Here is a 13,317-nt window from a genome sequence, read left to right as displayed (position 1 = left end):
ACTTGCTCTACCCTTTGCCTGAAACATTCTTCCCCCAAATGCAGGCAGGGCTGGCTTCTTCCCTTCTTGTAGGTCTCTGATCAAATATCACTTTACCAATGAAGTCTCCTCTGTCCACCCTATATAAAATGGCATATATTCCCCTGGTTAGGGGCAAAGCCCAGATTTAAAACCAGTTCTGACTCCAAAGCCAGATGACAAGGTAATAGTCATGAGGGTCAAAGGGAATAGAAGTCTCCATCACTAAACCAATCACTGTGATGATTGGTCAGGCCAGGGTCTCAATGCTCATTCCTGGAATTCAGGGGTGGGGCAAACCCATTTAAACCACATGGACCAAAATAGAGAAGGGATGTTCCTCAAAGGAAAATTGTCCTTTCCACCTCATCTGCATCCATGAAAAACCTTTCTTCAAAGGTCAGCCCAAGTGCCACCTCCTCCAGGAAGCCTTCCATGAACTCACCTCTGAAGTGCCACAGCACTTTGCCAGTTATTCTCTTGGGCCTGCTTTGCTCGAAAAACCTTTCTTCAAAGGTCAGCCCAATGCCACTTCCTCCAGGAAGCCTTCCATGAACTCACCTCTGAAGTGAATGAAGACTATAACCAAAAGGAAGAGAGAATTCCAGGCAGGTAAAAGCAATACATGTTCACAACAATGGCCAAACCCTACCAGTTTCTCAACAGTAGATGAATTTGCCAGATTGGACCAAATCATTGACCTAGTAGATTTATGTTGCTCTGACCTTCAAGAAACTGCTCAGCACCAAAAAACTGAGATTCCATTTTTCACTTAACAAATTAGCAAGATCTTTGTTTTTAATGTTAACACTTCTGTCAGGGTGATGGAGTGTAAGTGGCAGAACCATTCTTTCTGGAAAGCATTTTGGAAATACATATCAAGATCTCTAAAAATATTTTTTAAAGTTTCTTTATTTATTTTTGAGAGAGAGAGAGAGAGAGCATACAAGCAGGGGAGGAGCAGAGAGAGAGAATCCAAGCAGGATCTGCACTGTCAGCACTGAGCCTGATGCAGGGCTGGATGCAGGGCTTGGTGTGGGGCTCAGTGCCAGGCTTGAACTCATGAAGCATGAGATCATGACCTGAGCCGAAATCAAGAGTTGGATATGCTTAACTGACTGAGCCATGCAGGTACCCCTAAAAATACTTTGATCCTCTAACCCAGTAATTCCACTTCTAGAAAAATTTGTAAAAAAATTATATATATATATATATATATATATATATATATATATATATGTCATCTGAGGGGCATATAATATATAATTATATATAATTATAATAATGCAAAATACGGATAAAGATTTATGCATCAAGATTTTCATCACAGAGTTCTTATAATAACAAAAAAGAAAGAAAGAAAAAGGGAAAAGAAGGGCACCTGGGTGGCTCAGTCAGTTAAGCATCTGACTCTTGATTTTGGCTCAGGTCATGATCTCATGGGTTCGTCAGATTGAGCCCCGCATTGGGCTCTGAGCTGATGGTGAGAAGCCTGCTTGGGATACTCTCTCTCCCTCTCTCCCTCTGTCCCCCCCCCCCAAAATAAATAAACATTAAAGTAACTTGTTTTTTTAAAAAGAGGGAAAAGAAGAAGGAAAGAAAATCTCTAATTGTAAGAATTAGAGATTGGTAAAATAAAATATAGCAACTCCATATAGTAGAAGATTGTGCAGTGACCAAATTAAATGATGTGAGATAGTTCATATAAATTCATTGAGTAAGAAAGCAAGATACAAAATTGTCTACACAGTGTATTAACCATGTAGAAGAAAGCCACATGTGCCCAGAAATGAAAAAGAATAAATATATAAAAATGCTAGTACTGTTTATCTCTACTTGCTGGATGCTTTATATATATTTTTTTCTTCTTACTTGCTTATGTTTTCCACAATGAGCAAAAATTATTTAAACCTTGTTTGAAAGTAACCCCTTCTTAGCTCCTAAGAATTTGGCTGCCCACTTACCATGTCAGTCTGTCTCAGTCATTTGGACACCTGGGGAAAAACACTTGGTGGGTGACAGATTAAGATCAGCAATATTTAGGGGCGCCTTGGTGGCTCAGTTGGTTAAGGGTCTGACTTCGGCTCAGGTCATATCTCACAGTTCATGAGTTTGAGCCCTGCGTCGGGCTCTGTGCTGACAGCTCAGAGCCTGGAGCCTGCTTCAGATTCTGTATCTCCCTTTCACTCTGCCCCTCCCCTGCTCATGCTCTGTCTCTCTCTGTCTCAAAAATAAACATTTAAAAATTAAAAAAAAAAAAAGATCAGCAATATTTTTTGTGTCTTACAACTTTTCTCCCATCATTCACAGGAAGATCAGTTTTTCCTGTATTTGCCAGTCCTCCCTTAAAATCCATCACTTCATCACATGATGCCTCTTTTTTTTTTTTTTTTTTTTTTTCTAAGTAAAACAAAACCTGGGAATGGAACATAAACTTGTGCTGAACCCTGATATGAAAATGAGTAGGCACTGGGCTTCCAACTGCCAGTGAAGTGCCAGTGCAGAAGGGCTGTCCAGGCTGATGGATGCCAGAGACAGGTAAATGTGCCCCCATTTCAGGCCTGAAATGCCTGCAAGAATTCCAACCTACCACTTTTTGGGTTCTGTGGACACATTCTACCTAGAGGCCCCTCAGATGACAAGGTCTCCCTCACTGCAGGCAATGGTTGGTTGCCAAAGATTGCTGGACTGGGAGACAGAAAACTAGATTATGTTTCTATGACAACACAAATGGTACCACCTCCAGGAAGCTTTCTGTGCCTCCTTCCCTGATCCCCACTGCCTCTCCATATTACATTTCTCCCCCAAGGAGTCATGGCTCTGGGTACTTTCCTTGCCCCTCTTAGAGCAAATGTGGTGATGTGGCAGCTGGTACTGTGAGAAGACATCACACAGACCTTGGTTCACTTCCTGACTCTTGTCACTCAATTCCTGAACCTCAGTTTCCTCAGCTGTAAAATGGAGACAGTAATCTCAGCAGCACACAGAACTGCCCCCATCCCGGGACCTGACAACCCGATCCTCAAGCTCCTGTAACATGATTGTGCCCAAAGAAACTGCCTAGCAGCCCAGAACCACAAGAGAATACTCACTAGGCCCAGCATTGTGGTGGCAGGCACCCCCCCCCCAACCTCCCCACCCAGATCTCCAGCCAGCCGCAGCCAGGGAACAGACAGCCAGCAGTGGCTAATGATACCTCTCCCATCTTCTGGACAGAGTAATTGCCAGGTGGGATGGCAAGACCCCAATTATTAAGGGTCTGTCCAGGGGTGTGGCCACAGACATGTCCAAAACTGAATTCAGCTTCCCCTCAAACGTATTACCCTTCCTGCTCCCTATCTCAGAGAATAGCATCACCCAGGGGACTCAAATTGGAGGTCAGGATATGGTCCTCACAACTCCTTCTCACTTATGTCTCTCATTCCATCACCAAGTCCTGTCATTTCTACCTCTCAGATCCATCCATTTCCTCCCATCCCAGGGCTGCTGCTGTAGTTCGTGCCACTACCCACCTCTTCACAGGTCTCCTGGCCTCTACCCTGCACATCTCCTCCTGCCACTGATGAAGATGCCTCAATAGCTCTCAGAAAACCAGACTCAGTAATTGTAAGTCCCCCACCTTGCCCCAGTTTGGTCCCAGCTTACCTTTCTAACCTCATCTCCACTCCTTGCCTCATGTCTGTAGTTTCCCCAAATTCACTGTCCTGTTTCTCACCTGCCTGTTTTTGCTCATGTCATTCCCTGTCATTAATGTTCTTCTCTTCCTCTCTTTTCCACTGACTAGCTCCTTTTCATATAAGACTTAGCTCAGATTTCCATTCTTCCAGAAGGCTTTTTGCTCCTCCATTCCCCACACACTCCCAAACTAGATTAAGTGTTCCCCTTGTTGCCACTTACTGAGCACTGTTCCAAGCACCTTTGATGCCTTAACTCATCTAATCTTCACAGCAAACCCTGTGTCTAGGCTCTCCTATTACTACTTTACAGGTAAGAGAAGTGAAGCTTATAGAAGTTGAAGCAAAACTACCAAGGCCAAATAAGTGCCTAGTAGTCTATTTACTTTTTTTTTTCCTTAATAAAAAAATCTGCATTGTTCTTTTCTGATTATGAAAGTACCAAGAAAAAGGTAAGAATTACTCTTCTTTTTGTCATTTTGGTGAATTCCCTTGGTCTGGCATGCAGTAGGCAAAGTAAGCGCCAGTTCTCTATGCCTATATATACATGCTGATTTGGATAGCATTTTATATAAACTGTTCACACCCTTCCTGCAGTTTCCTGAATCTGGAGCTCTTGGGAGTGCACCGAGCACCCCCCTCCCGCTTCCATCCAGTCCCTAGTAGTACCAGGCTCTCGGTCCTCTGAGGTGTAACTACAGCTTACTTTCCCGGCGAGATGAGGACAGGGACGGGTCGAATTGGTTCTTAGTGCACAGACCACATCTGTACACAAACCAGAGTCCAGAGACCAGGCGAGGTGACGAGCGGCGCTCAGGCTTGGGGCGGCCCCTCCCAAGGCCCGGGATTCCCCCTCGCTCCACCCCCACGCTCTCCAGCCCCACACCTTCTCACCTCTGTACCCAAACCTCAGGCCCGGACCTCGAGGCCACGGTCCCGCCCGCCCCAGGTGCCCCCCACCCCCACACTCCTACGCCTCGGGTCTTCCGCACCGAGGCTTCCGGCTGCCCACTCAGCGCACCCGAGGCACCCGGCTCGGTTAATTACAGCCCCGCCCCCAGGCCCCTGGCTGCCTCAGCAGCCCAACTCCCGGGCTCCCACCGCGTCCCCGGCTGCAACCGCGGAAGCTGCTAACTGGGAAACTACCGGCCCCGTCCCCCACCCAGTTCAAGGCCCTGGCGCCCTTGGGTCAGGGCCAGAGGAGGCAGGCACTTCCAGACAAGTGCTGGCGCCGGGTGCGTCGCACTTGACGGAAAGGACGCCTGAGAATAAATCCGGAGCGGATTTGCATCACATCAGCAGGGGAGGGCTCGCTGCCACCGAAGTTCCAAAGCGGAGGATGTCCCCGACCTGTCCCGGCCCAGTGGCGGGTTTAGGAGCAGTGGGGAGTGGGAGGGAAGCTGCTTAAAGGGAAGAGGTGTGTGCCCTGGCCGCGAAAGCTGGGGCAGGAAGCCAGCTAGTGGGGAGTAATCTCCTCTCCTTGGCTGGGCTGGACCTCAGCCTGGGCTTGGGTCCTCGTGGAAGGAAGTGGGGACAGAGGTTTTCTGTGCATGTGTGTAACTTGGATGAAAGGAAACAGCGCGGCCCGGACTGGTGGGAGAGCCTAGCAATCCCCACCCATACTGCTAAGACTCTCCCAGCCGTGGTCTTCTGAGATCCCCCTACCGCCGCGGGAGCCCTTGTATCCCGGTGGCCTGAACCTCTGTGACTACTGTGTGCTCATAGAGCAGACAGTCCTGACCTCAGGTCCTAGCCTTGGCTTAGACTATAGGCCATCAGACTTCCACTCCACCCACATGGCCAGTCTTTGCAGGGCAACTCATTCATGTCTTTCTGTGAGGCTGCTCATGCTGTCTCTCAGCCACAAAGTCTTTTACCCCTTTTTATCAGCTAAAATATTGCTCCCTGTTTAAGCCCAGCTCTAAAACCACCTAAAGATCTTCACTGAAGCCTAAGGGTCAGTGCCCCTGCCTCTCTAGGCCCCCAGTGTACAAAGTCTGGACTTCTCTTTTAGCCCTGACACTTCTCTTGGTGTATCTACCAAGCCTGTTTTCTCTGTTAGACTGCAAGTTTTCAAGAAAAAGAGTCAGGACCGATTCAACTGTGTCCTCAGTGCCAATGGGAGTGTCTGGGACTTGGTGGGGACAGCACTGGCTGCTGTGTGATCTTTGGCAAGTCCTCTCCCTTTCTGAACTTCAAACTCCTCCCTCACCCTTACAGTGAAGGATTTGGATGAAACCGTCCCCAGGGTTGCCTCCAGCTCTGACCCTGTGAGCCAGTGACTTCCTGGATCCCCAAGCCTCATATAATGACCAATATTGGGAAGGGCAGGGGTCAGGGTTCCATTTGAAATTCTTCCACTTCCACTTGAGTCAGTTAACAGAGGCAACTGTAGGAGCCCCTGGGTGACTCAGAGAGTTAAGCATCAGCCCTTGGTTCAGTTCGTGATCTCATAGTTCGTGAGTTTGAGGCCTGCATCGAGTGAACAAGAGCTACACTTCTCTCTCTCTCCCTCTCTCTCCGTCCCTGGCTCACTTGTGCCCTCTCTCTCTTAAAAAAAAACAAAACAAAACAAAAACAAAAAAACAGAGGCAACTGTGCAAGGTTGATGAAGCTTAGGAATCCAAAAGTTTCTAGGAACTTCAAGGAGGTGAGTCTAGTGACAACACACCATGATGCTAACCCAGCTGGAAAGTCCCCTGCCCCCAAGGTTCCAGGGGCCTGACAACCAGTGCCAGCAGGGGTGGGGGTGTGTAGTGGGGGTGGGGGTGTGGGGTTGGTTAGGCCATCCCAGAAAGTGAAGAACCCCCCCATTCACAGCCCCTCTCCAACCGATACACACTATCTCCAGGAACAGTGGCAGCAGTCCCTTAACCCCCTGAAGACCAGCCCAGGACCACCCTACTCTCCACTCCAACCCCCTACACACCCACCCCACCCCAGCTCTCTCCAATCTGAGTTGAGAACACCCAGAGTCCCCAAGAGGAGACTCAGTTCAGCTCTCTCATAGCACAGGCTGTCAGCCCCTATTGCACACTTCCTTAAAAGGAACTCCTTAAATTCGGGGTCAGCCACATGGATTACCTTCACTTTACCCGTTGAAGCCACATGGATTAATGCTAATCTGAAAACACAGCCCTCAAATTAGGACAGACCTAGCTGAGTTTCCAGTCCTCCCTAGCTGAATGACCTTAGGCATGTTATTTATCTTCTTCGAGCCTCAGTTCCTTCATCTATAAAATGGCAGCAATGATTTATATACACAGTGGTTGTGAGCATCCTATAAGATTTATAAAACACCTGTCATAGGAACTGACATATGTAGGATGGCAAATGTAAGTATTATTTATATTCCCTATTCCCTCCATTTTCCCTGAAGCTGCCTGACCCTTTCTCTGGAAGCTGGGAATGCAGACGTCTAAAATGGAACTGATCTGGACAAAACCAGGACTATGAAATAATAAAACCTGTGCATAGGACTCAATTATAGACTTCAAAAGAAAGCAAAGGATGTTTGAGGGACACAATTTGCCAAAGGTCATATAGCAGATGGAGGTAGGTAGAATGGCAGGCAAGCAGGGAGAGGGAGGCAAATGGGGATGTGGGCCGAGGTCGGGGCTGAGGTCGGGGCTGAGGTATTGAGCTGAATCCAAGGACTGACAGCCGAACAAGGGGGTCTCCAACTGACATTGCCCTGTTTCCCATGCCCAGAAGGGCTTGGCATTTGCCTCTCTCTAGAACTGCTCCTTCTGGGTTCCTGAGTTTGCAGTAGTTTCCCAGAAATGCTAGGTTAATATCCCTGTTGTTTACTGAGTTCCCATACTGACAAGAGTCCCCATACCAAGTGCTGCCTCATCTTTGGCTCCTTCTTCGGAGATACTTCTCCCAGCACCACCCCAGGCAGATGCCCTCCACAAGGTCCCTTACCAAGGCCTTGCTAGGGGCTCTGCACCCCACCTACCCCACAGCATGATCTTGTTCACGGGTCAGCATCTTCTTTGGAGAGTCTGCTCTTCCCAGCAGCTCCAAGAAATTGTGGTATATGAAATATTTTCTACTTAGTACTTTTCTTCCCAAAAAAGTCAGACGTGGCTTGCCATTCCATTACTAACCTTTGAAAATGTCTTGGGGCTGGTGTTATTCCCACTCTTGGAGAAATCGGAGGAATTGTGGCTGGTGTACTTGCGACTTGATAATTTTTTCTCTAGGCTAGGTTTTCTTCTTCTTCTTCTTCTTCTTCTTCTTCTTCTTCTTCTTCTTCTTTTAGTTCCCCTCTCTTTCTCCCCCTCCTGCCACCCCACCCCCCTCATCGTCAGGAACCAAGATATGTCCTCTTGGAAGTTGTCTGTTCTGTCTGGTTTATTACAGGCTTCTTAACTTATCCTAAGCTCATATGTCCTGAGCTCTCCGCCTCCTTCTTAGTGTTCATGTGTGAACTCCTTTGCCCATCCCCAATGGGGGAACCTCTAGTTTATTTATTTATTTTTTAAGTTCATTTATTTTGAGAGAGAGAGAGAGAGAGAATGGGCAGATAGAGGGAGAGAGAGCGAATCCCAAGCAGGCTCTGCACATCAGCACAGAGCCCCATGTGGGACTCAAACCCACAAACTGAGAGATCATGACCTGAGCTGAAATCAAGAGTCAGAGGCTTAATGGACTGAGCCACTCAGGTACCCGGGAATCCTCTAGTTTAGACATTCACCTGAAGGTAAGGATTTCACTAATTGATTTCTCAAGACTTCTAATTCAAGGATACTCTAAACTTGTGATCTGGGAGTCAGTGATGCCAGAATTCTATATTCCTGATTCTGTAACTCAGATTTCACCATGCTAGAATTCTGTGATGCTAAGATTCCATGACTCTGGATTCTATGCATTTAGAATTTTATGTTTTTTTGTGTTTCATGAATTTGTCATTGACTTAGTGACAATAACCAGGATTCACTTGTCCTGGGTTTCTGTGTTTGTTTTCCACAGGATGGAAGTCTCAGTTCTGGGCTCCCTCCTCTGAATTCACTGAAGGCAGGGAAGGAGATGATTAGATAGGTAAAGGTAACATTCCCACTTCCCCTGGGGCTTCAGGGCAGCCCAGCATTCAGTCCACCTCCCTCCCCCCAAGTCATTTGGGCTGCAAGTATTTGAGTGTAGCAGGAAAAGCAGGCTCCTTTGCAGCCCTTCCACCCAGCTTCCTTTCCTCCCTGGCCTGCCCCGCCCCAGGATCCGGGAAAGAAAGTTAACTGGGAGGCTGGCCCGGTCAAATGGGCAGAGGGGGAGGGAGGGCTGAGTACAGGGCAGGGCAGGTAGCCAATGAAGTAGGTATGGGAGATTCCCCAGGGAGCCCTGTAGCTTTCTCCGAAGGTGAGGAAGGAACAGAGGACGGAAGTGGGGGTGTGGGTGAGGGTACTGGTCAGGGTGGGGTGACCGGTATTGCATTGTAAGGCTGGAGCTGGGCTTCCTGCCATTGACCCATTGGTGACAAGGGACCTCCAGCCTGGCGCCCTGGGAGTGGTCTGGTCTGGTCCCTACCCATTGACTTTGTGTTTCTGTGTCTGACTCAGACTCCCAGGAAAACCCAGAGGGCAGAAATTGGGGATGGGGAAACTGATCCTCCAGGGGTCCTTCCTGGGAGGGCCACCTGAGGCCAAGAAAGGGGACAGGACTTTCCAAGGATCACACTAGGGTTTGGGACAGAGCAAGGACTGGAATTCTGAGCTCCAGCTTGCAGCCCAGAGCTGTTCTCCCAACACTCCAAAAGGTCCCAGTTTTACAAAATGCTCCCACAACAGGACAGCTTGGCCGGACTCTGGGATGGAGGACGGGCCCGCCCCCAGGCAGCCTCCCCAGAGCTGTCTGGACCCCTCCTCCAGCCCCCAGGCGCTTGGCTGAAGCTGCCAAACCCGATTTTCCGGTGGCTGCCCAGAAGCTGGCTGGAGCGGGAAGCTTTCTCTGGGCCGGGACCCCTCAGGCCACTGTCCTCTTCCTCCTGCCCTTCTGCCCCCACCACTTGCTCTTACTCGGAGCTGTGCCACCACCACTTCCTCCTCTGTCAGCCAGCAGTCTCCCCTGCCCAGCACCAGGAGGTGTGATCCAGCACTGCCCCTCTCTGTTTCAGTTTTCTCATCTGCAGATGGAGGACTAAGGACTGGCTTGACTCCCAGGGATCAACTGTGAGGAGGCTCCAGAACAAAGGGGCTGTGAATAACAGTGGCTCCCCACTTGGGTGGTGGGTTGGTGCAATGTTGGAAGCACAGCCTGGGGTGTGAGAAGGAAGCTCTGTTCTGGAGTGTGCTTTTGGGGTAGAAGGTGCAAGGTAAAGGAGGGTGCCCCTCTGGTGTCCTCAGGCTATCTCATGAGACAGAAAGAGACAGAGAACATCCATCATCCCGGACTGAGTCCCCTTGTTACTAATGTTCAGAGTTCTTGCCACAGTTTGGTGCCGTGCCTGTGTGGTCTGTTTAATGTCTGTCTCCCACCGAGCTGTAACACCCACCAGGAAGAACTCCTGCTGTCTTGCACACTGCTCTATCTCCAGAACTTGGCACCCTCCCTGGCACATGGCAGGCACTACTGCCTGAGACAGAGTTTCAGACTGAAAAGCAGAAGCAGAGGCACCCTAGGGGCTGGAGACCAGCCGGGTGTGCTCACCTAACCAGGCTCCTGCTCCAGGCTGCCACATGGCCCAGGCCTCTTCCTCTGGGGTTCTCAACCTCCAGGGAGCCCTGCTGGGGTGGGAATGAGTGAGCTGTACCCAGTCATCTAGGGGTCACCTAGACTGGAGTGGTGGGTGCCCTCTGGCTGCAGCTGCCTCTGGGAGCCTGGAGGGGGAGGGGCCGAGGAGAAGCCCGTCATTGCAGAGGGAGCTAAAAATAGCCAGAAGCGATGATGTCATCAGGTTCCCACAGCTCAGCACCCCCCTCACTCACACACACACACACATCCTCACAGACACAGATACACACAGACACAAGTGTGGACATACACACACACACACACACACATACACACACACACACACACACACACACACTCTGCTAGGGGAGGGAAGTTTCTGGGTTCCTGGGCTGCAGGGGCAGGGAAGTCTGGTGAGTGTGTCTGCACGTGTGCAGGTGTCTATCTGTGCCTGGGTTTGCATGAGTGTGATTGCATGTTTCTATCTATATGCTTATGTGCTTGTCCAGATGCATGCATATCTGTGTGTTCATTTGTAGGCATGTGTATGTGCTGTTACATATGCCATGTGGGGAGGGCCATGTGCATTAGTGTCAGTGTTTATCTCTGTTTATAAGTATGCACTTGCATGCACCTGTGTTTGTTGCTTTGTGTGTCTGTGAGTCTACTTATATTTACATGTCTGCATATGTTCATGGACTGTGGCATGTGTCTTTATATGTGTGGGCCCCTCTGTGGATCTTGGGCACTAGCCCAGCCACCTTGCTGCCTCCCCCTTCCCCCCACCCCAGCCAGCACTGTCTGGGCATGATGTGTCAGTGAATTCTCTGCCGCTTCCTCCTCTCAGGGTCCCAGTCTCCGGCAAGCCTTAGAGTGGAAGGACACAGACACAGTTCATTTTTTCCTCACAGGCTTCTTAAACCCCAGGAGGCCAGGCCAAAGCTCTCAGACTTCACTCTCACCCCGACCCCGCAGGGAAGGGAGCCCTGGACACACACCCAGGCATAAAGTGACACCTCAGAGACCGAGTCCCTCACAACGTTTCCCACCACTGAGACACAATTCCATGGAGATACACCCCACAGAAATGCAGCTACACCTGATGACACATGGGCACACACTCAGAAATCCAAATGGAAAATCCCCAGGCCAGAGTGCTTAACACCCTCCCCCTTTCTGGACTCAAACTCAGTCTTGCCCCACCCCTAACCACCGCAGCTCAGCTGACAGTCCTGGAAAACACTGGCCTCGGGGAACAGCTAGGGGGCTGAAGGTGACCAGTCCTCCTCAGAAGCAACCCTCTCCTCCTTCAGGCTGCCCCTCACCCTCTCTCCTGACCTTCATTCCTCTTAGCTGAAGCCTCTGTCTGGCACACCAGTAGCCTTACCCTCGACACACAGCCGGCCACAAAGTCACAATCTATTGGAGAGGCACACTCAGCCACATGTCTGCTCAGACTCCCATCTCCACACACACTCAGACACACACACCAACAGCTACTTCTGCACACTGGCCATCATAGGCACAGAGCCACATAACATCTCACATTCAAGCACTCGTGGAGTTACACTCAAGTAGTGAAATCTCTTTCATCCTATCTCTTTCTGATCTGTGCCTCTACCTCCCTCCTCAAGGATCTGGCTCCCTATAACTTCCAAGATGTCTATGGAGACCCTTTTCCCTGTACAGTGCAGGAAGGATCCCTACCTCCCAGGGCAGATCAAAAGCTGAGGCCAAAGATGGAGAAATGGTGTGTGTTGCCGACCTTGTCCTGTCCTTCCATTGCCTAACTGTGATCCCTGCTGTTGTCACTAAAGCCCGCCCCTGGGAGCATTCAGCCCCAACCCTGCCCTCATACCCTGATGCATATTTATCTGGAAACACCTTGGAATGGAGTAAGGCAGTTGGAGCAGAATTGATTGTATTTGTCTGCTGTTAACCACCCAGGGCCCTTAGGAGATGCAGGTCCGGAGACAGCCAAGCTTCTGGACTAGTTTCTGGACATTTCTAGAAGATCAGAAAGCTGCCAGGTTGACAGAGGTGTCTGAGAACTAAGGAGAAGAAGGAAAGGGAAGAGTGTGAGGAAGACAGCAGTTCTGGAAGCTCTACTGCTCTTAGATTCACAGTCTCCCAAGCCCTCTGCTTTTAGTCAATATGCCCTCCATTAAGGCTCTGAGCCTTTAGGATGTCTACTATCAAGACCCCACCATACTTTTGGGGTGGTATTTCTCACAGAGTGTGCCTCCTAGAATGCCTATGCGGGGCTAAAGTGGGGGAAAACTAATGGCTCTATTTTGCCAACCCCCCCACCCTGCCTCAGGGCCCTTGGCTAACCTGGTGGTGGAAGGATCCACACACTGGTGGTGGTGACGGTGTGAGTGTTGTTGATATCTGTGGCCAGGGTGGCAAAATTGGTGGCTGCAGTGGTAGGAGTTCTGCCTTGGGGTTTCTGCCGATACCTTCTACGGCTACACTTGAACATCCTGGGAAATCGAGGCCTAGGCCAGCCCATCCCTGGCCTGCGGTAGCGGAATCTTAAGCCCCGGGGCCGAGGGGCACGGGCAAGCTGAGAAGGGCCCATGGGCACAGGGAGCTTCTGTAGTGTGCCTGAGGGCACTACTGGCCAGGGCAGCTGGGGCCTCTATGACATAGAGTCTGCATAAGGGCGGTGCTCTTTATTATAGGTCCTGGTCCCCAGCCCATCCCCATGGGTCAGACTTCCTCACAATTCTCTCCACAGGTCCAGCCCAAGGGCCAGAAAACCTCAGCTTGGCCCCTAGGGAAAAGGAACTCTGAGTAGGGGAAAATTACTCCCTCACTTTCTCATTTATCCGCATTAACAATATTAACAATATTTATTAAGCATTTACTGTGTGTCAAACAGTACTGACTACTTTACAAACACTATCTCTTTAATCCCACAAAGTTTAAACTCTATCATTATTCCTATTTCATA

At 49.7% G+C, this 13,317-nt stretch overlaps 1 protein-coding gene across 1 annotated transcript; it reads right to left on the bottom strand.

Moving 5' to 3' along the window:
* Positions 1-12,265: 12,265 nt before the first annotated feature.
* On the bottom strand, positions 12,266-13,002 carry P3R3URF (PIK3R3 upstream open reading frame). Its single transcript, XM_049618682.1, has 2 exons — positions 12,696-13,002; positions 12,266-12,412 (listed from the first exon to the last, which is right to left on the bottom strand). The coding sequence occupies exons 1-2, from the start codon at positions 12,940-12,942 to the stop codon at positions 12,369-12,371; spliced, it is 291 nt and encodes a 96-aa protein (XP_049474639.1). The 5' UTR covers positions 12,943-13,002; the 3' UTR covers positions 12,266-12,368.
* Between the last annotated feature and the right edge of the window lie 315 nt (positions 13,003-13,317).

This window comes from Panthera uncia (assembly GCF_023721935.1).
Source record: "Panthera uncia isolate 11264 chromosome C1 unlocalized genomic scaffold, Puncia_PCG_1.0 HiC_scaffold_4, whole genome shotgun sequence".
Classification (NCBI taxonomy): domain Eukaryota; kingdom Metazoa; phylum Chordata; class Mammalia; order Carnivora; family Felidae; genus Panthera; species Panthera uncia.
Note: the sequence above shows the minus strand (reverse complement) of the source record. Positions and strands in the feature narration are given on the sequence as shown.

Coding starts and splice junctions, on each gene's coding strand:
- P3R3URF (XM_049618682.1), bottom strand. CDS start 12,942: ATGGGCCCTTCTCAGCTTGCCCGTGCCCCTCGGCCCCGGGGCTTAAGA. Junction 12,413..12,695: donor GTGGATCCTTCCACCACCAG/GTTAGCCAAGGG, acceptor TCTTCTCCTTAG/TTCTCAGACACCTCTGTCAA.